General features: G+C 38.0%; 1 protein-coding gene across 3 annotated transcripts in view; it reads right to left on the reverse strand.

The window, feature by feature from the left end:
• Positions 1–1447: 1447 nt before the first annotated feature.
• The window catches only part of zgc:103755 (uncharacterized protein LOC449988 homolog), a 62908-nt gene continuing 38013 nt past the window's right edge, over positions 1448–26342 (reverse strand). For 2 of the 3 annotated variants that reach the window (XM_036593144.1, XM_036593143.1), the window contains exons 10-15: positions 12572–12760; positions 12054–12191; positions 10256–10379; positions 5213–5277; positions 5031–5106; positions 1448–2812 (exon numbers count right to left, since the gene is read on the reverse strand). In XM_036593144.1, the coding sequence (XP_036449037.1) occupies positions 2419–2812; positions 5031–5106; positions 5213–5277; positions 10256–10379; positions 12054–12191; positions 12572–12760 (986 nt within the window). In that variant the 3' untranslated portion in view covers positions 1448–2418. Of the gene's footprint in view, positions 2813–5030; positions 5107–5212; positions 5278–10255; positions 10380–12053; positions 12192–12571; positions 12761–20299; positions 20525–26342 lie in introns of those variants that run through there. The other variant, XM_036593145.1, reaches the window with a different exon arrangement.

Genomic DNA, 26342 nt, shown 5'->3' on the forward strand with positions numbered 1-26342 from the left:
GCACCTTTTTTCAAGAGTATATATATATATATATATATATACACACACACACACACACACACACACACACACACACACTGTAGTACTAAACATTTAAAAGATTAAAAGTTTTCTTAAGGTACTGTTTTGCCTTAAAACACCCTGTATGTACCTCTCTGCTATGAATGTATTTTAAAAAACATTTTAAAGGCATTTCACTCTTCAGATGTCTGGTTCTGACTCAGAAAGAGCATTTCACATCTAACATCCCTCAGAACGATTTTGTTTACATCTTAACCCTTTAATTATGCAGAAACTTTGCAAAATCGGTGGAAGTCCAGCAGATGCTAATACTTGGAACTGACATCTACGCTCCACCCACAAATGCATTCTTTTGCAACAACTACTGTGAAGTTTCAAAGCTTTACTGAACACTGGCAAAGTCCTATTCAATCTATAGCTCATGCAGTCAGAGGAGATCAGATGAAGGTGTTTTTTTGCTAACAATAATAATAATAATTTGCTAATAATAGCACAATGGTAAGTTTTCATTTCTAACTCTGTGTAGTTTCCATTAGCTACAACAACATAGTACAGCTCAGCAACACAGCATTTAAACAGGAGACATTTTGTATCATCTCCAAGCAAACATTGCTACATTTTTTTGTGGACACTGACAGGTTAAACGCTTTTATGTCGAAATAGAATATGAGTGCAAATTTTAAGAGTTGCAAGTTTTAATTATAGCCTATTATCAACAAGTTTTAAGTAGGGAAATTGAACCTAATAACACAGAGCTTGTGAACTGCCTATAGATGAGTTAGACCAAATCATAAGCAACCATCCTGTGCTGTGTGCATGACAGCATAACCACAATTACCTGGCAGTCTGGCGTACTACATACAGCATTCAAGACCTTACTGTATTGAAAATAAATGCAATTTAAATCACAATATTCATCAAAAAAAATAGTGAAGGAAAGCATTTGTGAGCGGAGCATGGGGGAGTCAATTGCGCTAAGTTCGCTAGTTTCTCACTAACCACTAAATATTTCTTAAATAATTCAAGTAATTTGACGCATTTAGTGCAAAAGTACAATGGGATAGCAACACGCAACTGGCAAAAGAAGTACTTTTTGTTAGGTAGAAAACATTTTCTTCTTTCTTGCTGCCAACAGGTTTGTAACTTCTACCTGCTGAGATAATAACCTGGATTTTCCTTCAGCTAGGGAATGAAATCCATTCACTAAATTCCAAATATAATTATATGATACTTTTTGTACATAAATTATGGTATAATAATACATGCAGCTTCAGGAAAAATAGACTTATTTTTATCGATATTATTATTTATATCTGTAACAATGAAACTGGGCATTTTTAATTAAACAGGGCTATTTAACATTGCCTTTCAAAACACTGACAAAGTTCCCTCTAGTAGACAGACAGCACATCACTTTCCAAGCATGGGCACCTACAAATATTAGGCTTTTTTTTTCATTATGCAGTCCTCTTTCTTGTGCCACACACCACCCTCCAGACAGAAAGTAGAAGTGTGAGTTAATGAGTTAATGAGTTAAATGATTCTGACATGTTAACAGCTTTGATAGAATGGCTCTATTAGTCTCTCTTTCTATAGAGATTTTCACTACAAAGAAATGAACCAGGCCAGAGCCAAAACCCTAAAGAGGCTACAGTCATTACTGTTTTGCTGTGAAACTATGATGCTAAATTTAGATTCAGAGAAAACTTGAGGGGTTGAATTGTAGAAGTATTAAAGTGCTATTATATGTAATGATATTTTGCCCTCACTCTCAGCAAGATGAAAGAAAACAGTTTTAATCTAAAAGTGCTACACACCATCATAAAGCAGATAAAGAAGCTGCGCAATATCAATATTCGTCATCTTCAGAAATCTTTAGGAACTTTCTGCAGGAACTGATCCTGTTTAAGAGTCAAACTTATAAGCCAAAGTAAAAAGCCAGTTCTGTTTAACAAAAGTCATTGTCTGAAACCGCATCGATTTTGTTAAAGTGCTTAGAAATTGCTACTGCTATTTGTCGAACTATCAGAACCTAAACCAAAATGAACCCCTGAACCCTCAGCTTAGAAAAAAACACAAATTTCACATTCACTCACTAAATAACTTGACGTTCAATTTCATTCCAGCAGGTCACCTCACTTTCATGGTAAACACAAAACAAAAAACAAACCTCATTACACAAACTCCAGTGCAGACTAATGACCCTGTCCTTTGTGCTTCTAAAGTCCTTCATCATGCGCTTTGGCACATGTATTGTCCATTGTCTCTCCTTCAGTGCTGCTGTCCGTCCATGCCAGCTAGCTGCTTGTTTGCTATAAGAAGAAAAAGAGCGTGATCTAGTGAGAGACAGATGGGCGCAGAGAGAGGAAAGCCACTCTTTTGGAGGATCTCAATGTCTCAGCTGCTTTCATCCACCAGCTTGGCTCCATTGATTCCGCGGTAGGTGATTCTGCTCGGTCGCACCAGGACGCCATGGCCAGGCCGGCAGCTGAAGTAACGCCGGGAGCCAACAGAGCCATCGTTCTTCCCCTTTGCACTGCGCAGCTCCAGGCCCAGCCACAGGCCAGGGGCAAAGTCAGCAGTGCCAAGGTAGCGGATGGTGCCCATCTCATTGGCACTGCTGAGCAGGACTTGCATGCCCAGGTGCAGTCTGACAGCGCCATCCGAGCCCGAGGAGCTGGTGGTCCCTCCCACGCTGCTCGGCCCTCGAGGAGATGCTCCAGCCGAGCTGAGCGAACCCCAGCCAGAACTCAATGTGCTCCAGCGCCGACGCACACCAGATGACTGACTGCTGCGGAATCAAACACACGACAAGCAGGACAAAACAAGAAAACAACAGCAAGATCCTGATTAAAAACAGAGGCGCTTATTTATTCGCTTAACCTTGTGTTTTATTTCCATTTGCCAGTTTTTCAAAGCAAGCAGTTTTATTAAATATTAAATATATGTGTGATTAGACTGGATTATGACAAAGGGACATATAAAAATATTCTATCTATCTCTCTCTTTCTCTCTCTGTATCTATCTATCTATCTATCTATCTATCTATCTATCTATCTATCTATCTATCCAGTCATAGGCAAAAGTCTGAACTATATGTTTTGTTGAATTTCGGTGTTTCATTTAGAAAAAAATCAACAAAACATCATTTGCCCAGGGAGCCAAAACTTTTGCATATGACCATCGAGCTGTCTATTAATCAATTATGGGGTCCAAAAGTCTGAGACCACTATTAAAAACGCTTTTATTTTGCATTCCCTTCTTATTTAATACAAAGTTCGGTAACACTTTGTATGAATGTCACATTTGTAAGCATCTATAAACACATTTATAACATGTTATAATGTATTCATAAGGCATTATAAACATGGTTATAAATATTTTTAAAAAAGAATTACACTGAATTACACTTTATAGCCATGTTTATTGTGCATTATGAACTGTTAATATAATGTATTATAAATAGTGTTAATAACATGTTATACTGTCAGTGCCAAAGAAGTCAGTCCCAGCTTGGAGAGTGTAAAGTAAAGACAAATACCAAGCTAACGGTGGTGTACATTATCTTTCCCACATTGAGTAAAACACTGATGGCAGCCCTAGTTTAAACTCTGACATTTGAAGCCTGTAATGTGCTTTATTGTGAATGTTTTAGTGTTTCAGTAAATCCTTCAGTAAATACTTCAACTTGAAGCCTCACTCTTAACACTGGAGGCTTTAGTACAGCATGCTTCACGCGGACAAATACGACTTATGAGCTCTTATAATTTGTTATGATCAGTACTTATAATGTATTATGTTAACATTTCATAATGCATAATAAGCATGGCTATAAAGTATAATGCATTTTTATAAATATTTATAGTCATGTTTATAATGCCTTATGAATGCATTATAACATGTTATGAATGTGTTTATAGATGCTTTAAAATGTGACATTCATAAAAAGTGTTAACCCCCAAAGTTCTTCATGACAAATCATAATATCAGCATAACAATCTGAGTGAACAGTAGAATTACTGAAATATACATGAATTTCAGAATGTTGTAGTATTAGATTTGTCCCCCTTTTGCTTTAATGACAGTATATTGCAAGCTGGCATGGACTCCATAAGTTAAAGCAAAAGCCTCTGATCAGTAGATCGAATCCACCTGAGAGTCATCTGAACACGAGCTTCACTGGAACAGACAAGAGTAAAAAAAATCTGATCTTTTTACACAAAGGCCTGAACATGTTTAATGTCACCAATTTGCTTAAATTTGAGTAGTAACTTAGAAATAGTGCAAAATCCTGAACATTTTTTTCTTTTTATCTTTCATTTTCTTTTCATTTTTCTTTTTATCTTTCATTTTACTTGTTATAACTTTTCCTTAATCACAGATTTCGCAGTCTCAGACTTTTGGACTCTGCTGTATCTACCTGGCCTTACCTGTGCATTTGAACCGATGTGCTTTCTACTATAATCTGTAGAACATGCAAACATGATAATGATAACCTGCCACTGTGGAGAAACAAAACTTAACAGGAGAAGGAGAGAAGGTTTCTATTCACCTGTTGATCATAATTTTTAAACACAATGTAAAAAGTTCTTGGAGTTTTTAAATCGCGACAGCAATAATACACAGTGCTATACAAACATCAGAGAAAATGAAATGTAAAGCCATTTATCTGGGCCATGTGCTTTTATTAGAATAAACACAAACAAATAAACAAAATAAAGTTCTATGTTTTATTTCCAAATCTCTCCTCAAGGAAGCTCAGTATTTACAGTTTCCATTTAATACCTAACTGGGTTAATCAGTCCTTCATTAAATTAAATCAGGTGTGCTGCTGTTACATATATCAATAACATATCAATAACTTGTTTTACTGTAAAGACACTAATTACAGCTGAGATAAATAAATGTAAACACTTTTCTTGGCTGCCTAAGACTTTTTTTTAAGACTCTATGTTCACATTTTAGTGAATTTAATGAAGGGTTTGTGGACACTGTTATTTATTTCTTACCGGTTAGCTTGATTCTTTCGATTTGGCTCTCGCTGTGTGGCAATGGCTGAAGAGGTGCTAAAACTACGACGGATTCCTGGACAACAGAAGAATGAAAATACACTGTAATTTTTGTAAATTATCTTTCAAACCACGAGATTACACTGACGAGAAAAGCAGACAGGCTACCAAAAGCAGCTCACCGCTGAAGGTGTGATTGTGCCGGGAGGAGGTCAGTTCTGACAGGCAGTCTACAGATCCATGGATCCTGGAAGGAACAGGAATGTCCAGATTTAATAACTACAGAAGATACTGCAGTGTTTTATAAACATACAGCCACAGGGTGCTATATCTTCTGCAGCACATTATACACACAATAGTGTCCGGCAAGAATTCAGTGACATTTATTTAAGAGCACCAACTTGGAATGCACTGCTATAAAACTTCTGGGCCTACGCCAGGGATCAATACTGCAATGTCTGCACCTGCCAGTAGCCAGGCCACTATTAACATTTTATCTTTATTATTTTTAACCCTTGTGTGTTGTTGGGGTCTGTGGGACCCATTTTCAACGTTTACCAAAATAAAAAAATGATGCGATTTATTATTTCATTTCAACTGCAGATTCATTTTCTGTGAAGAACTTGTAAAATAGCACATTTCAGTGCCTTCACACTGTTCACACCTTACACATTTATACTACACATGTGGTGTTGGGGTGAACCTGCGGGGAATAAAAATATGGAGGTGCTGTGCTGCTTCACTCTGTTTTCCTGCTGTTAGTGTATGTGTAAGTTTTTGTATGTGTGTGTGTGTGTGTGTGTGTGTGTGTGTGAGGGTGGACAACATGGACAGGCTGCTGACTGGCTACAGCTGCTAAAGGAGAACCCGACGCTGACCACTTATGATATTTTAAACATCTGGTATTTTTACATAAATTGTTATGGCTGTATTGATTTTTATATTACAATAATGGGGTGGGTTCACCAGACCGCTGAGTAACAAAAACAAACACCAGACAAGGGTTTAGCATAACTATGGAAAAAAAAATAGATAAAATTTATCAAGTTCAATGATTTTGCTTTGAAGACAGAGCTATCTAAAATTAGCTTTACTGTATATGTACATGCAAATACATTACCATGTCAATCATGAGAAATTTGAATAATGCTCTGCTGACACTGAAGTGATCACACCTTCTTAGAAATAGCCATATGCATGCAAAATGATCATAGATTTACTATTGAAATATTATTTGCAAAATCTTTCAAGAAGAACATGAGGAGAGAATACATCCCACTTCACATAACAAGCTGCCTGGCTGTGTACAAAGCTACATATGTAAGCGACAGTCACTTAGCTTCACTAAGGTTAATAACTGTGTAGAACACAGGGAAGGAGAGAAAACACTAAATCTGTCCCATCTTGTTTGCAAAAGGGAAGAAAAAGAAAAAAAAACTCTGCAGCCAGTTTGCTAAATGGGTACTGATCAGTCTCTGACAAGATGAAAAACAGTGAATGAGCAAGAAAGTGGCTGCTTTCCCAATCTCCGTTTTCGCTCACAATATCGGAGCTTTCCATTAGTTTAGCTGTGCTTAGCTGGCTGTTCCGTCTCTCTGGCTGCCCTGAGGGTTAATTAGGAAAAAAAAAGCACAGAGCTCCTGACAATGCAGCGCTTATCACTCAGGGCTGCTGGAGATGGCTCTTACGGCAAGAAGAAGCACAGAAGCAAGAGAGTGGTGCTGAATGGAGATCAGGCTTTGTGGATGGAGACGAGGAGACTTTATGCAGGATGAGGGGCGTAAACAAGCCGAGTGATGGAGCTGAAGAGAGAGATAAGGGTAGCAGGAGAGGCATGAAGGGTAGAGGGCAACCACCATCAAAGAGAAGCAAAGAAAAACATGAAAAAAGGCAAACTGAAAGGACAAGAAATAAAAAGGCACGGAAGGGTATGGATTAGAGCTGTATACCTCCATCCTGACTATGCCTCTCACAATTACATAATCACATGATCGCAATTATTTTTCCATGTTGCTACCTTTCACAATCATACATTAAAGGGAATTACATGACTTTTACAGAAACACATTGCTAATCAATTGTTAAGAGGTAAACAAAGTCATTCAGACTGGATTGATATGAAAAACCTCAGTCTAGAGTAACTTTATGATTTTCTTTACAAAATGGTTGTGATAGGAACCAGGGGTCACAATGTCTACAGCACAAATTCAGCCATAGTATTTACCAGTCAAAATGAGTTTTTATATGTAATGTTGACAGTAAAATAGTGGTAAATATAAACAATTTTTTCTTCTCATTTTATTTGCATTTATTCTACATGAAAACAATTTACTGACAAATGTCATGGGTCTTGCAAAACTAGTAAAAACTCCTGAATAGTGCTATAACATGGTCAGAGGGCAGCGGTGAGTAATGTTTGTTTATTTGATGTTTATTAGTAACGGCTTTAGAGGGCGGCAGTGAGTAACTTTTGTTTATTTGATTTTTGTTGATAACACCTTTAGAGGGCGGCGGTGAGTAATGTTTGTTTATTTGATGTTTGTTAATAACAACTTTAGAGGGCGGCGGTGAATAATGTTTGTTTATTTGATGTTTGTTTATAACACCTTTAGAGGGCAGCGGTGAGTAATGTTTGTTTATTTGATTTTTGTTGATAACACCATTAGAGGGCGGCGGTGAGTAATGTTTGTTTATTTGATGTTTGTTAATAACACCTTTAGAAAGCGACTACTAGGTATTGACAGAGCGGAGCTACTAAGTAAACTAAGCAATGACAGCCAGGAAGCCAGATAGCTAATCAACAAATTTGGCCACTTTAGGTTTGTACTTCATAGTTGCACACAATGAAAAAAGGATAATTAAACTGTTAATTGCAATTGTTTACATGGCAATTAATCATCAATTAAAAATTCGAGACCATGTCAGGTCCTCACAACAATTCAAACTGATTTTTAGGAAACAATCTGATGCATCATGAAATTTCATTTTTTACCACAAACTGTCTTCACTTGATTATTTTGGTACGATTCAGAATTATTTTTAAAAAATACACTGAATAAACATGACTGGAATAACTACTTACACAGTAGTTCACACAGCACAAAATATGGATGATAAAACAACACACTTCAGGCTCTACTGAATTTCCAGTAATACTTTACTTGAACCCTGCTCCATACCAGATTCCATACGCTGTCATGTTGCAGTGTTTTTCCCTGCTCTAACACTCTCAGTTCACCTTAGGAAGGGCTTTTTAATTAGTTCATTAGCTGTATCAGGTGTGTTGGGAGCAGGGAGAAGCTCTAAAATGAGCAGGGCACTGCTACTCCAGGACCAGAAACGATAAGCACTGCTATAATCAATTATAATCAATCAAACAGCAAGGATGCAGTTGAATTGCCAAACCTCTGGTCATCAACTAATTATCAAATAATTAGCTACCAGCATCTCCACATATAAAGCACTGTCAGTATATGCTGTACAATATTAAGTCGCCAAAAAGTCTCAGTGGGAGGCTGAACCAGAATGGTAGCGTAAATCTACAGCTACGTCTCCCTGAGCCTAAAGTCTGAAGCATTTGAGCGCTCCAACACACACTCTGTAAAACAAATCAGCCTGACTTAAAAGAAAAAACTCTTTCTCTGAAGGAATATCAGTGACAGAAAAATATGCAGAACACTCTATACAGTCTACACAGCCATTAGCATCAAATGAAGTGGGACGTTCCACATAAATACTGTGTGAATTACTAATAGCTGCTTGGTGTCTGTTTACACCCTACACGCCTCATTTTTGAGCAATACATCACATCAATTGCTGGGGTTGCATGATTATTCAAGTATGGGGTCAAAGAAATCATTGAAAATAATTCGTTGCAGTCTTATCAAGACTTTCAATGTTCAGCAGGTGAAGCAGTATATAGCGTATATACTATGCAAAAAATCTGAGACTATCCTTCATTTAATTAATTTCCAGTCAAAACGGCCATTTAGTACAGCATCAGGTGAAAAAGCAGAAAATATATTTCATATAGTTCATTCTTAGAAGTTGGTTGCATTTTCTAATCCCAATTAAATTTCAGACTCGTTAGTCCATAAAACCTTATCCACATCTTTAATGTCCAGTTTCAGTGCTCCAGTGCAATTTTCTTCTTTTTTGTCTATTTCCTTTTCTCAGTGAGGCTTCTTGACGGCTACGCAACCTTTCAGACAGGGGAGAGAGTGGAGCTTGATTTTCTGCACTCTCTTAAAGATGAAAGCTTTAAGTACCGTTTAACTGAAGGGGAACATAAAGGCAGTGACTCCTTCCTTTGGGAACAGCTTTTGTTCGGAGGACGCAGCTGTAAGTGGCTGGTTTTACTACAGGAAGGATGGCAGAGTTAGAGAGGCAGTAGATGCACAAGAGTGGACAAATTTAATACTGAAAGATCCGATTTTAGATTTAGTTGTTAAAGCTTTTGTGTAAGCTTTTCTGTTAAATATGTGTTTCCTTCTTTTTTGATGATGACAAATGAATAACTTGTAATTAATAGCTGATTTGTTTGGTCTTTTTCTTTTTGCACAGTACTGTATTTCACAGAATGTTAATATGACAAATGCAATAAAAACAGCTTTAAAATATGTTTAAAATTGGTCGATTTACTACTGCTGTTCAATTAAAAATAAAGCTAAGGATGGCTCCCTAGATAACACTTAGTACATGAACACTAGGGCCATAACTGAAATGATATTTCAGTTGCATAAAGTCAACCTTATCCACCACATATTAGTTACATTTTCCTGAGACAGCCTATTTTAAGCACTTCATTTGGGTCATTTGACTTGAATCATTCTTGTCTAAATGTCACAGATGCAATCTAAAGATGAAGTCTATACAAGTCTAGATGAAGAATAGCTCACTGACCCTTGAGGAAAAAAATTGAGGCAACATTTGCAAAAATGTTTTATGTCCTGGAAAAATCCTTCTTCGATAATTCAAACTGTCCTCTATTAATACTGTCATCATACTGAATCACTCCTGCTGTACTTAAACATATTCAATGACAGAAAACTACATTACCTCCGACATTATCCTTCTATTTTTTAGAGAAAATAGAAGTCTGCTCACAATGCAAGCATATCCACCAACAAAAACTACTATATTTTCTCACTAGTAACATATTTTAAATCATATGAGACACAAATGTATGAGCAGGTATGCAGGTATATGAGCATGTGCCCACTTACCGCTGTACGCGCGAGGGTGGGGCGAATACTCCGTGTTTGGGGGGGCAGCTGAAATACTTCACTCCTCCAACAGAGCCATCATTCTTCCCACTGGGCTTATCCAGCTCAATCCCCAGCCAAAAGCCTGTGGAGTGCACATGCACAAATATACACCTGACATAATACACCAACACGACCAAGAAACTGGCAAAATCTTAAATCACTGCCTTATTGCTACATTAAACAAGAGTTTTGACACAGAAGCAATAATGAAACCCTGCTGCAGCTTTTGGTAGAGCTTTGGGTTTTTGATAGCTGTCAATAAAGAACAATACTGTTTACAAGTTAGAATAAGCCACGCCCACAGCTTACGAATAAAAATCATAATAATAATATAGTAGGTTGAGTCTCCTACTCAGTAAATGCGCAGGCAAAAGGAATGACAACTGTAGTGCAGACAGACATGCAGGTTGGCTCCTTATTGTTGTCAAAGGAAAAAAAAAATCAGGACACATTTTTCCACACAGTATGCTCTAACAGGCTAAGGCAGAAAATCCACTTTTCTACAGACTAAGGCGAGCCGGGCACTTCTTCCATCACTCTGCTCTGCTAATGCAAAAACTTTCAAGTCTGACCTCAGATAAGGACAGGAGTTTATATGAAGAGTGAGCTGTCACACTCTAGAGCTTTACATTTTTACCTTGAAAATGAAAGAAAGAAAAAAAGAAAGAAGAAAAAGAAGAAGAAGATTTGAAAACTTTGAATAAATACTACACACACACACACACACACACACACCACACACACACACACATATATATATATATATGTATATATCGCTGTTGTCGGAACAAAACCTTGCATCTCCAAAATGGTAACTTTACAGGAGAAGGAAAAAACTTACTCTACTTTTAATGTAAGTCAATGGAACCAGACGGTTTCCAAGTCATTTTGAGTTGTTCCTTTTGGTCCATTCATCATGAAATTTACATGTTGTTGAAATTTGCCAACAGGCATTTTCAAATTATGACAAAAACTGAAAAATGACAAAAATGGAGATACAAGATTTTCTTCCAACAGCAGCAATATATATATATATATATATGATACACACACACACACACACCAACACACACACACACACTGTTGCTGGTGGATTATGTTTAGCATCCATCAGCATATGAAATGCAATCCAGATATGTAGTCCAGTATTTAGCATACCAGAACCCCTGCAAAAATCCTGCCCTGCTGTTTAAATACACCTTATAAAATGGCACTTAAAGTGATATTTTCTGAGACATTGTTTAGCTCCTTCAGATGCTCACAGTAGGGCTGTTAGTATGCTGTGTGGAGGCTATGTTTCTGAAAGAATAAAAGCTTCACTCATAAGTGCTTCCAGTCCAGGAAAAGAAAAACGAGTAAAAATAGCACCAACCTGTGCCAGATGTGAAGATGACATGGGCAGCCTGCATGTCTATATAAGCACCATGATTTAAACATGGGATAGACTCCCTTTCCAAACCGTCTAAGCATCTTACTTGATATTGCCAAATATAATCCCAAAGCACAATGTATGATTTCGTGTCCTTCGTGTTCAGAGCAGGACATAAATCTGGGGTTAGAGACTCAATACTTTCAGAAGCAGCACAGATCTTCTTACAATGTCTACTGTCTATGTCTAACATAACGTACATCGTCTATGTCTAACAGAGAGCTTGGCAGACTGACAGCTTTCAAATCCCACTCTAAGACTGATAACTATGAGTGTAATTCAGTCAGTGTTGAAGAAAAATGTGAAGAGCCACTGAGTGAACCATACCTGGGGCAAAGCTGGTCTTGCCATAGAATCGGACCACTCCTGTCCTCTGTCCCACCACGAGGACACGCTCGCCCAGACGCACCTCTGCAACCTCACACACTGAGCTGCTGGCTGAGGGAGTCCTGCTGCGTGCTACCCCTGAGGCAAAGGAGAGCCAATCTTCATCTGTCACACTGTCATAATATCCTTTCTCCGCTACAAACATGTTGTTATGGCAATAATAATCACTCAACCAACGTCAGAAAGCATCCGTGTCAGCCACGGCTCCATTATCTACAAACACTGCTTTAAAATCATCAATAATGCCATAATCACAGTGGCAGCAGCAATTATCATCGGATCCGTCTGCGCCACTCGTGTGGGCTGAGTGGGATAAGTGCTTAAGTCACAAATTTACTTGCGACTATTTGCACTGCTGCAGATATACAGTGGGAAATGTATGTACCCCTTATCTGTGTTGCATAACACAACTGGAAACATGTTTTGGGAGGGGGAGATAAGCACTGGCAGGACTGTACCAGACTGTGGGGTGCCGCTGAGGGAGCGGAGGACTGGCGGAGGAGTAGATCGGGTGCTGGGGGGCGTCCGCTCCTGCCGTGGCCGGAGGGGGCGCCTCTGTCGAGGAAGGGGGAGTGGAGGGCGTCGGCCAGGAGTCTGTCTGGAGTCCAGAGAGGAGGAGGATGTGGAACAGCTCCGTGAGAGACCACCTGGAAAGGACAGAGGAAACCATTAAAGAAAGAGTGGCATCCTTGGGTTAGAAGTTATGGTTCAAATGAGGTGTGGAGCAAAGTACTAAGTGGCCACTGGCATGACTGATGTACAACTAGAGCCTAAGGTTAAAAATATGGTTTGGTCAAAAACCTAATTAACACAGTTTTCCCATTATTCCAGATTTAGTCGCCCAAAGCATGTTTGGTGTCCAAATTTTGTGTATTTAGTTTCGAACTGGAGCTAAGTTAAAGCAATGGTTCTGCAAAAAAGACAAATTTACACATTTCACATTACATTTTCCTCTTATCCCAGATGCAGTCGATCAGCCAAGACAGGTTGGGTGTCCAAATGCTGCCTGGGCAAGGCTGTTGCATGATTAGTTTAGCACTGGAGCTGCGGGGCTAATGTGGCTAACACATACTAGAAGTCAATAGTCACCCAAATCTCTTCTGTAAATACATCCCCAAAACGTCTCTCAACCCGCTCAGCCATACCTGTGTGAGCTATAAAATTAACAAAAGTTCACTGTGTTGCTGAATGCAGTAGGCAGCCATTATGGAAAACAACTCGAATTCCAACTCCTTTTTGTGTGCATGCATATCTTGCAGGCATATGGACGCCAAAGATTTCTGTGTATATTTATTAATATAATAACAGACTTGAACCAATCAGCCACTTCATTATGTTCACCTCGTTTCTACACTTTACGCATTTTATCAGCTCCACTGACAATATAGGTGCACTACAATTACAGACCGCAGTTCTGTTTCTCTGCATACTTTGTTAGCCCCCTTTTACCCCATTCTTCAATGGTCAGCCCCCAACACAAGAGCAGGTGGACCAATAAGGTAGGTGTGTAACAGAGTGACCACCACCACGTATCCCTCCCTCCTCACCAAAGAACAGGTATAGTCTGCTCGCAAATCCTCAGTTACTTCAGAAATCCATTTAGGAGCAGCATGTGAACAGCCAGTATCAACAAACATCACAAAAACAGCAGCATTCACAGATAGAAACTCACACACAAGCAAATCTGTTACCTTCCACACCTTTCAGTGTTTTGAGTTTTGCAGGCTAATGTGAAGCCATAAACATATGGGTTTACAGCCCTTCGACATCATCTCCCTCTCGTGGCCATGCAGACATTTGGCATCAAGGGAGAGTTGGAACATATTTGTCCCTCATTTAGACTAATAAAAAGAGAAAAGCAGAACAGATGGCACCAACCCAGAAGCAGCGGCCCAAATTTAGAGTATAAAATCGATTCTGCACTCATTCTGCTACAAAATTCATGTTCCACTGTAACAAAAGACAATAACCTAATGCCATTACACTCAATGCATTCAATGTGCATTCAACAAATTAACTTTATTATATTTTTCCCCATCTCTTTCATCTTTCTATACAGGCAGATCAGACAGGAAAAAGCCAAGGGAAAAAAATTAATGTCAGGTCACATTTCTCATACAATGCATTAAGTGAACTTCAAAGTCTGTGTTTGTGCTTCTGCCAAAAGTTAATGGAGCAGAATGATAGAAAAGTGTGTGTGTGCCTTGGCAGGCCTGGGTAGACATCTAAAAAAAGGGACCTAAACCCCTCATCTACACCACTTAAAAGAGCCCGATCCAGCTCAGAAGGGGGAGGCAGGCCAGAGCTCTAAGCCCTCCAAAACGCATTTGGGACAGGGTCTCATTAAGCCTTCACATTCAGGGACCTTCATGGACCAAGGAGTTCATTAATGAAACAAGTTAGAAGCTAATGCATAACTATGTGCCATGTCTTAAGGAGCACAGTGTTGCATAGGAAAGCTTGTCAGGAAAAGCTGTTTGAGCCCACCTGATTAAATGCCTTTCAGAATTCATGAACTAAATATAGTCTGTAGACCCCCCCCCCACCCCCAGGAGATTCTGATGGCCTTTGTACAGCACGTTAATTACAGCACATTTATGGCATGAAGAATAAGGTGCACGTCATTCTAAACTGAAGTTAAGATCCATTCTGTCAAAAACGTTTTCATGTTTTTTTTGGAAGCTTTAATAGCAAAACGGAGGTGAAAGGAGAATAGCAGAAAGTTTTTTTAATCAGTACTGATAGACTTTCTTTTTTATCAGCCCTGCCTTTGGAGATGATGCCTGCTCTGCTTCATTCTATCAAGAGAGCATTCTTTATCACGACTTCAGATAAACAGTTAATTTTTAATCAATCTGGCAGAATGGCACTCAAATTGACATTGTCTCTCCCGTGTGAATACAAAGACACACTGCCTCGCTCGGCTACTTGCAGTGAGTTAGCAGGGTATCTGGGTCATCAGCTTATTGAGCTAGACTGAGATATGCAAGTTGAGAAGTCAGTAATGTGATCATAGGTGTCAAATACGGTGGGGGGGGGGGGTGCTGGGTTGTTGACCCCCCAAAACTAAAAAAGGGGACAATACCTGCCTAATCCTAGTGCAAAGCTTGAGAAAAACCATATTAGTAAAACTGCAAAGAACAGTCTAAAAACCCGTGCTGTTTTCCATACGTGTGTGTTTCACTCATGGGTTCTCTCCCCATCATGCAAGGTTACCAAATTCAGTTTTTCTGACAAATCCAGCTACTAAGTAAGTAAGTAAGTGAGTAAGTAAATAAATAAATAAATACTATGCCTAGTATTTCAGCTGATCACTTGTGCTGGGGGGTAATACTTTACAGTAACGTGATCATAGGCACCAAAACAGAGGGGGCATTGGGATGTTGCCCCCCCCGAATAAAAAAAGGGGGGCACCGTCGCCCCAATCCTAGCACAAAGCTTGAGAAAAGCCATGTTAGTGAAACTGCATAGAACAGTCTAAAACGGTTGCTATAGTTAAATTTAACAGGAGAGATTTTAAGCATCCAGGGTTGCTACAGCAACCAGAAAACCGGTGCTGTTTTCCATACGTGTGTGCTTCACGCACAGGTTCTTTCCCCATCATGCAGGGTTACCAAATTCAGTTTTTCTGACAAATGCAGCTAGTATGTAAATAAATAATTAAATAAATAAATAAATAAATACTATGCCTAGTATTTCAGCTGATTACTTGTGCTGGGAAGTAATGCGTTACAGTAGCGTGATCACAGGCACCAAAACAGAGGGGGCATTGGGATGTTGCACCCCCAAAACTAAAGAAAGGGGGGCACCATCCCCTCAATCCTAGCACAAAGCTTGAGAAAAGCCATGGAAGTGAAACTGCAAAGAACAGTTCTTTCCCCATCATGCAGGGATGCCAAATTCACAGGACATACCTGGCTAGGTGGAAATTGTCGCTGGGTATGTTTTTGTTTGGGCTACTTTCTAAATGTACTGCTGCTGCAGAAAAACTGTTTGAAAATGAAAACGAATAATCTTATGAATGTACATTGATTCTAGTGCTGAATAGCTGGTAACCCAATTACACACAGGCTACAGTAAGAGAAGCGGTAGAAGAGTGTGGCTCATTTGGTGGCATTGCTGATAGCCAGTTTGAGGCATCCTAGCATTCTAAACTTGAAGGAGGGCATATAAGCATGTAATATCACAAAACAGATCTTTGTAAGGCGATACCGGTAACTGCTGTCACTGTATGACTTATAACAAACAACATCATTACAAAAGTGTATGATAATAAAAAACAAAATAAATTATTAAAAATGTACATATTTTCACCCACAATTCCCACTCTGATGTCCACATTCCTCCCCCAAATTATACATCTGATGCTGGATTAGGATGTAAATTCAAAATTTTTTTTTGCCCCCCTGACCCCACCTTTGTTTAACCCTAGTGGGTGCCAGTGTGTGTGACAACTTTTTCCTGTAACAAAAAAGTGTAATGCATTACATTATAAATTCTTGTAATCATATGACCATAATTTCCACTCAATTTTCACATACAGACTCATTGATGATTTTGCTACCTGCATTGCTCATTCAGACATGATAAGTTTTCTATGGTGAGGAGGGTTAATACAAGTTTACCACAGGACATCTGTAATGTTTATGACCAATGGGAGTGGCTACTCGATTTACGCAGTGCCTTTACTCCAGAAAAAAAGTAGAAAACATTTACCTTATTTCATTTAACCTGTCTTAAGTGAATGTACTGTGTCATTAGCTCGGGAATCCACAGCCAACAGTCAATATAATAAAATCAAACTTTTTCTCATTTTTTTATTGTTTTAATGTTTTGAGCTGTACAACTGGCACACAGGTAACTGCTTCTTCAAGCGCCACCATACTTAAGAAACTCTGTGAGTTTTAGAGAGTAATGCCATTACTATTTTTAAATGAAAATGCTTTCTGTGCTCAGGCAGTTGGATTGTACCTGAAAAGTAGCTTGAAATGTAAAATTGGCTGTTTGTTGCACAAATAACTACATCTAATCAGGAGCCCACCACAATCATCAAGCTTCAACCATTTCTCAATCCATAACCAAAGACTTGAGAGCTATCTGTAATATAAATAAATAAATAAATAAATAATGAAAAAAAAACACAAATTGGACAAAAAAAATATTGAATTAAAAAAAATAATTCAAGTCAGAACTACAGCACAACATTTTGGGCACCGCAAAACCAAACAAGCTGCATAATTCTGGAAGAAAAAAAAACAACAGACTTTGCTTTTCTTAGTAATCAACTCTAGCCATGCTGACCAAGGAAAACCGCAAGGATAGGAAAATTACAATTCATAGAAGAAGAAGAGGAAGAAGAAAAAACAGCTTCTAAACTGTCATCATCTCTACATCCACAGCACAGAAACAATCTACTATTCACACAAGCCTTCAGCAGAATAATTAAAAAGACCATCTCTTATCACCTCTCTTCCTTTCATCAGTAGCTTGCAGAAACAGAATTGCAGAATAGAATTGTGTCAAACCAAACAAACAAAAAAACATGACAGATCAGATAATGATAAACAACTTCTGACTTAATGGAATAGTTGAGGAGCGGAGAGGATCCAAAGAACTAGGTCGAGGTTGGCACTGCTGAGGAAGCACAGCAGCAATGAAATATAGACGAGCCAATGCAATCAAACTTCAGTGCATGTGTGAATTAGAATGACAATAACAATATTTACAGAGTGGACCCAGAATCATTCCGACACACTTTCATCATAAATCAATCCTAATTGCCAGCTCAAGTCACTGAATTCACTCAATTTACCAGGTGTTGAAACTAAAGATGTTTATCTGTGAATCATATCTGAGGCGGATATAATTATACTGTTTAAATATTTAGTTGAAAATAAGTTTGCTTTTTCAATAACACGGCGAGACAATGACCTAGAATGCACTGCCAAGCCAAGCAAGGAGTTGAGAAGAAAGAAGTTTCTGGACTGGCCTGTCTCCCAGTCGATATCCAGTGAAGCATGCCTTTCACTTACTGAGATGAAGTCAGAAACCCTTCAACATGAACAAGAATTTAAAAAGGCTCAGAAAGGCTGGTAAAGTAATGTCAAAGAATGTGTGAGGGAAAACAGTAGCAGGGGTCACACATGCAGTGCGCTTATAGTTAGTCTACATTAACAGACAGGCAACTGCAGTTATTCCTACACTCTTCATTTCAGATTACTGAGGTCTTCTTTAAAGGGCCCATAGCATGGAAAAAACTCATTTCCTTGCTGTTTTAATAATAAACAGTTAGCAAAAAGGCACATATATAATACCAAAATAAGGTTCTACGATTGTAACAATAGCAGAACCCTTTTGGTTCTATATAGAACCATTTTAATGGTTACCATAATGGAAAAGAACCATTTAACCATGCAAAAATAAATAAATAAATAAATTTTCATTCAAATGACCTGTCCAGGGTGTTTCCTGCCATCCGCCCAATGACCGCTGGGATAGGCTCAAGCCGTGACCCAGAAGGATAAGAGGCTTAGAAAATGTGTGTGAATATTCATTCAAATGTTTTTGTGTTATACCCCCTAGCAAAAAAGGGTTCTATATAGTACCAAAAGGGTTCGTTGGCACGTAATAGTTGGTGCTATATAGAACCATTTTCAGAAAGGTTCTATATAGAACTGTCTACAGCACATTCTCCATCAAACTAAATAACTCTTTCATGATGCAAAGAACTCTTTAATCATGAAAGGGTTCTTTGAGTGTTCATGGTTCTATATAGAACAATTTTGTTTACTAAAGAACCCTTAAAAGAACCATCTTTTTAAGGAAAGGGTTTCTATATAGTACCAAAAAAGGTTCTATGATTGTAACAACAACAGAACTTTTTTTTTGATAGAGACCTATTTTTAAAGGTTCTTAAAAGAACCATATACAACATGTTTTCCATCATAGAGAAAAACCATTTAACTGTGCAAAGAACTATTTATGCATTCAGATAGTTCTTTCACTTGCTATGGTTCTATATACTACCATTACCTTTACTAAAGAACCCTTGAAGAACCGCTTAAGGGTTTAAGCTACAAAAACAGCCTGTTGTGAATTCATTGTTTTATGATGTTACAAAAAAACAAACGATTTACATACATCCACCTATTCAGTCTACACTCTTAAAGACAAATGGTTACAAATGGTGACAAAGGGTTCTCTGGTAAAGACAGTGGTTCTATGTAGAACAGTGAACACTCAAAGAACCATTTGCATGCTTAAAGATTTTTTTGCATCATAAAGTGTTTCTCCAGATTGATGGATAATGTGTTGCATAGGGTTCTACATAGAGTCTTTTTGAAAATGGTTCTATATAGTACCAAAATGTCAAGCTTGTAACAACAGAAGAATCCCATCCGATGCTATATAGAGTCCTTTCCAAAAAGGTTTCTATTTAGAACCCTTCAAGCATGCAAATGGTTTTTGAGTGTTCGTGGTTCTACATAGAACCCCTTTCTTTCCCGAAGAACCCTTGAAGAACCATCTTTTCTGAAGAGTATACAGCAGTTTAGCCCCATTCATGCTGAAGTTATAAGGAGGGTTTTAGTCAGGGCTGGTTTTTAAATCAGGCACAATACAGTGTAGCCAATCAGAACAGAGGTCAATTACATACAGTCCTGTGTAAAAGTCTTAGGTACCTAAGCACATTATTTAAAACTGTTCATTGTGGAAATAAGTGTGTTTGCTTGTAAAACACCACACATCATTAAAATAGATGCTAATAAACATAAATATGGTAAAAAATTGTTTTCAAAAAAGTATCTGATATCCTGTGAGCTAGTTTGAAGAACAAAGTTTAGTTCTAGATGTGTCAACACCCAAAGCCATCACACTGCCACAAGGAGAGACTTGAAAAGGGTTAAACAAATACACTGACATACATAAAGTCATACTATATTAATGTTATTGATATTAGTTTCTTTACAAAATATAATTTTTAATTCAATATCATTTTCTTAGGTATCTAAAGCTTTTGCACAGTCCTAGAAGCACAAGAACAAAAAGGCTATTTAATTCTAAAAGATAAAGAGAAGTTGAAAAATGGTCTTGTGAAAAATGAATGATGACTGTTTTTGATAAACCTCAGAGGAAGAACAAGTAAAATAGGATATGAGCCCTTTAATATGAAAACATAAATCCAAAAGACAGCAGAAGCAATCCTCAAACATTAATACTTCAGCTGCCATGCAAGCATAGCTTAACATTTTTCAGATTTCAGTGAACAGTGTTATTGGTCCTAATTGCACACTGTTGTCATCAGTCGCGGCCATCTCCACTGCAACCCGCTACAGTACCTGTCTTAACATCTGAAAGCTCATCCAGGCCATCTGCAAGTGCTGGTAAGGACTTTGCCTTTACAGATCCTAAACCTTCAGCCGACCACACAGACAGAGAGATGGAGCCGCACACAAAGAGAAGAGAAAAAATGAAAGTGTATGAGCAGAAACAGAACAGGGCAGAGACAAAGCAAGGTCACGCAATACTGGGAATAAATATTGAAAGAGACAGTGGGAGAGATGAGAGGAAAAGAAAGGTTATGAATTGGAGCAAAAACATAGGTGGAGAGAGAGAGAGAGAAAGAAAAGAGGGGATGGGAAGGTGGAGGCAGATAATGACACCAGCGTTACACATAAAACAACAAGAAAAGGCAGGCTGGTGAACGCAGCCGATTGTGAATTGTCTGTGAGAGCACACGTGTGGGCGTTTCTGCTGAGAAACACCTGAAAAGATCAGCTGAGGGGGCACTTCTCCACTTCACTACCAATCTAAACCTTCCCACCTCAAACACAAACACCACTACAGGTGCTCTACAGGGTCAGCTTTCAGAAAACAAAACTGCTGTTGTACTTTATTTTGATTCTATTTCTTCATGTATGAAAATGTGTTTACTTATTCAGAGAAATAAGTGGTTTGCTAAGTCAGATTTGTGCTTGATTCAGTTAGTAAAAGAACAAAAATGTAGATACCTGAGAAACTTAAACAATATTTTATGTTCCACAATATAATTTATGTTCCACAATGCATACCTTGTTACAAAGAAGTCAAAAGATGTTCAAACTTTCTCTGCTCCTTTATCTAACAGCCATGTGAGGGAAATGAAGTGACTGAACTTTGTCACTTTATGCAGGGTGATTCAAAACGATTCATCCGACTTCAAAGTGCCATATTTTTATAACCGTGAGGCAGCTAGGAACCAATCACATACCAATTGAAAGAGGGGGTCATAGAGTTTCTGACTGTCACTGGAAGATGACTCCCTACAGTCTGAGAGGAGATGGCAACCCCTGAGCATCACCATGTGTATATATATGTATCCCTGTTGTTGTAACATCTCCAAAATGGCAACTTTACAGGAAAAGGAAAAACTTGTTTTCAATGTAAGTCAATGGAACCAGACTTTTGTCCACATCATTTTGGGCCATTGCTTTTGGTTCATTCATCATGAAATGTATACATAATGTAAAGGGCAACAGTTATGTTCAAATTATATCAAAAACTGAAAAACACCACAAAAAGAGATAAGGTTTTGTCCCGAGAGCAGCAATATATAAGTATATTTGGGAAAATTTGTACTTTACTCAAGTATTGCTGAAACTCAATTACAATACTTGTTACATTACAATTTAGATCTTCAAAGTATCTGTTATAAATCTCAAAGGCTGGGATTTTTCTCTTTTTCAAACTTTCTTCTTGCTTCTTTCTATCTTTCTTGCTAATCAGTCTAGTGTATTTTAATTAAAGTGGAATTCCATCCATTTTTCTAAATTTCCACATAGATAAATGATTAAGCTGTAAAGTCATTCAGAATGCTTTGATGTTAAATGCTGCTTTCTAGAGAAACTTACTGAGTCAGAATAGTTCACAGTGGTGCTGACAGGAAACAGATGATTGAAGAGTTCAATGCTAAAAAGCTACCTCACAGAAAGTTATTAGATGAAAGCATCATGAATATGTGGCCCGATGCCTCAGACATTGTTTTATGATAGTACTGAGATTTTGGCCTAAAATGTATTTTATATATATTCACGGTGGAGAGTAAATGCAGAGCATTGTAAAGCAAAATAGTCCCCTCAAAAAACAATTTTTTCAGATGTACCACTTTTACCATCATTAACATTACATACAAAAACTCAGAAGACGTGTAGCTTGCTGATCATTTTAGATTATAAAGAAAATGGCGATATTTGTGTTGTAGACATTGCAACCCCTGGTTCCTATCACTACCAATGTAAAGAAATTCTCTCTAGGACAGAGCATTTAATATGAAACCACTCTGAGTGACATCTCAACCAACGAATTATGCAGACATTTTGAAAAAAATAGTGTAAATCCTCTTAAAAATAAATAAAAAAACATCAAAATTCATATTGGCGTAAAATTAAACTGTCCACAACTTTGTTGTCTTTGTTCTAGGATTAGTATTGCCTATTAGTCTCTGCATCACACACCATCAAACACTTTTTTTATTATTATTAAATCATTTATTTGTACTTTGTACACATGAGTATGTTTAAATGTTATACTTTTTGACTTTTATACTAAGTATATTTTTCGGCTCCATACATCAGCTTTTGACTGATTTTGACACACCACCCACACTTTCAGTATAATTTCCTCTTCACACCTTTGCTAATGAAGTATTACATTTTCATTCACCCAGACATGAACAATCAGCTGACTCCTTTACCTTTTATCAGGAAAAATTAACATCTAATATGGCAAAAAAAAGATAGTAAAGACTGGTGAAATATTACATAGCTGCAGCCTTGCAACATGGCTCTGTTTCTCTGCTTTGCTGTTTATTTGCCATCTCTCATGCTCTAACAAATACAGGCAATGGGAGTCAGGAGAAATTGATTGTGGGAGCTGTTTGGAGGGACTGTGGTGCTGCATGACTAGCATCTGAATAATGAGGTAAAATGCGCCACATCGTGACTACACAATTAAGAGAAATATTCAATCACGCAAACATAAAACTCATTATACTCATTTATCAGGAAATAAAAAATAAATAAATGAATAAACTGCATCACTCAGCATCTTTGGCACAAGTCTAGAAAAGATGCTTTAATGGTATAAAACTACTATGTTGGAAACTATTCTGCTTCTCATGAATGGTCTTAAAAGCGTAAGTGATCTTAATCACAAAAACTTTATCTTTTCTTGGCTACAGTCATTATATTCCCACGTGCAAAGCAAAAAGAGTGATCCTTTGCCAGGCAAGTGTTACAATAATAAAAAGGTTTTGATTGCATTTTTCAAAAGTCAGAGATCATCCTTCATTATTTCGAGGTATACTGACGCCCACCCTCATAGATGTTCCTTTAAGGATGCTCCACAGGTTCTGAACAGGATTGAGGTCAGGGGATGATGGTGGTCAAACCATGATTTTTTTCTCATTTTATGCCCATATCAACCAAGAAGTAAATGGTGTTTTTGCAGCATGGGATGTTGCACTGTCCTGCATGAAAATGATCTTATTTCGGAAGGCATGCTACTTCGTTTTCTACCATGGCAGAAAATGGTTGGAAAGAAACTCGACATATCTTGCAGATGTAATTTTAATACCCTCAGGGACCCTAACAAGTTCTACCATCTCACTTCCCAATATTCCAGCCCAAATCATTACTCCTCCACCTCTTTGCTTATGTCACAGTCTTGCTGGACCAGGATGGTTATTCACCAACCATCCAGCAGTCCATTCATCTGGTGTGTGTTTTTGCTTATGGGTCGCCAAACAGCTTTACATACAACTGCCAGCCTGTGGAGGATCCTGCATTGAAAGGTTCTTGAGATTCTGGAGACACCAGCAGCTTCAAATACCTGTTTGCTGCCCAACTGTGTTTTTATAGCTGCCCTTTTAATACAATTAATTTGTCTGACAGACACTTTCCTTAATAAGCCTTTATCTGGCCGTATACGCCTGTGCTCTGGATCGCTCACATATCTTTTCACTGTTTGATTATCTCTCCAGTTTTTGTGAAATATCAATTGTTTTCATGCCTTTTGTAAGACTATTTCATGCTTTCCTTCTTCAGAAAGATCTTTCTTTCTCCCCATATTGAATGAGAACTGTGACTTGCTTAATAATGTGGAACTCTCTCTTTATGCAAGTTTCCCTTTAATAAAGATCACCTGGCAAACTAAATAACAAACCTGTTTGAGATTGATACCAGATTGATACCAGATTGATACCTAAAAAAGATACGAGAAATAAACATTTACATAATATACACCATGTTTCAAATTATTATGCAAGATATCAAAAATGAACAGCTTAAACTTGAACTAACAGCTGTTTGATTGGAAATTAAATAAATGAATGGGGGTTTTGCACAGTACTGCAGAAGAGTCAAATGCCAGTGAATCCAGCATGTGTGAATTAGGGATGATATAAAATTCCAACTTGATATTTACAGAGCGGAGCGTACTCAGGGTCATACCGACGCAATTTCATCATAAATCATTCTTAATTGTCAGCTGAAGTCTTTTAAATGACCTGAGAATAACTGATATATTGTAAATGTCAAAGTTAGGTAACCTACTTTTATGAAACTGAAATAGGAGCATGGAATGGCCTCCTTTTTAATATCACTCCTGTACTGAAGAAAAAAAAAATTATAGGGGTGAAAAGAGCAAATATAAATAGTGCATATAATCAACCTGTCACCTATCATCAGCTCAGACATTAATATTCTCTTTAATTACACCACCATAATAAGAAAGATGTTAACTGGTGTAACTTCATTCTAAGCAGTTTCTCTGTCTTAAAAAGAGTCAAAAAAGTATGCGTATTTACAACAGATGATAACAGTCTGTCTGTCAACTCTATTATCACACACACAGGCTTGTTTTATTAACGGCTGGCATTTTCATTTGTAACTATAAGCAAACAAATGATGGGACTTCATCTACTGCTCTCAAAACAATTACTGAAAGTATAAAATATGGTAGCCAAGCAGCTGTGATCAGAGATTCAGCCTCTATACATTTTCATATCTTCTCTGGGACAATGGGAGGTTTTTGGAGATTAGATAATTCACTAAGTCCAAACGTATCGAGACACCTCTTTAATTGATGCATTCAGCTATTTTAAGATGCACCCACAGGCGTTCAATCACACACACTCAGCTTGTATAATTTCCATAAAAAAACAGTGCTAATGGAATGCAACGCTGTGCTGCAGCCACACGGGCCTAAGATCACCATGCCCAATACTAAGGGTAGGCTAGAGGGGCACTGGGCTGTGGATCAGTGGGACTGTGTTCTCTGGAGGGATGGAGCTTCATCCAATACCTTTGAGTTAAACTGTCGAGTTTGTGATCAAGAAGTAATCATCCAACATCAGCACTGGACCTCCCGAATGCTTTTGTGGCTGAATGCAATCAAATCCTCACAGCAATGTTCCACATCTAGAGTAAAGCCTTCCAGCAAAGAGGGAACAAACTCACTAGTAATACTCTTAATTTCAGAAAAAAAAACCCACTGGATTAGCAGGTGTCTACAAACTTTTGTTGGACATATTTAGGTCTCAATGTCTTTTTTAAAAGGCCCTATTCACACCTGGCATTAACATACAGTCCAAAAGTGTAGGACCACACTGAAAATTACAAACAAGAAGTTTTAGAATTTTTAGACATTATAAATAAAGATAACTTATTACACGTAAAAAGAAGAAATGAAGATTCTGCACTATTTCTAGGTCATTATTCACATTTAAGCAAATTAGTGACACTAATCATGTTAAAGCATTTGAACACTTGACCCTTCCATTGTTCAGACAACTCTCAGGTGGATCTGAAGTTTAATCCTAATGATGATATGACAAATTGTAATGAAAGAAATGTACCAAATTTGAAGAGAATACAAAACAGAAGTATTTTGCTACTGGTCTCAGTAGTAAACCATACATCTTGGATGGTTTGTTCATAAGTGGGGGTGGAGGGTCCAGTGCCACCTTCAGAGGTGGTCTGGGATACACGTATATGACCTCAAAACATTTGAAAGCGCCCTGATACGTCCTTTTCTTGTTTGTTTAGGAGTTGCGATAGTCGTCCGTGTGGTCTAAGGCTATGTTCACACCGCAGGTAAAAAGGCCCCAGTCTATTCTTTTTCATCAACTGTGACACAGATGTGTCTTCTGTGTGACTGAACAGCAAAAACACACACAGTTTCACTTTCATATGC

This window comes from Colossoma macropomum, unplaced genomic scaffold, assembly GCF_904425465.1.
Source record: "Colossoma macropomum unplaced genomic scaffold, Colossoma_macropomum, whole genome shotgun sequence".
Lineage (NCBI taxonomy): Eukaryota > Metazoa > Chordata > Actinopteri > Characiformes > Serrasalmidae > Colossoma > Colossoma macropomum.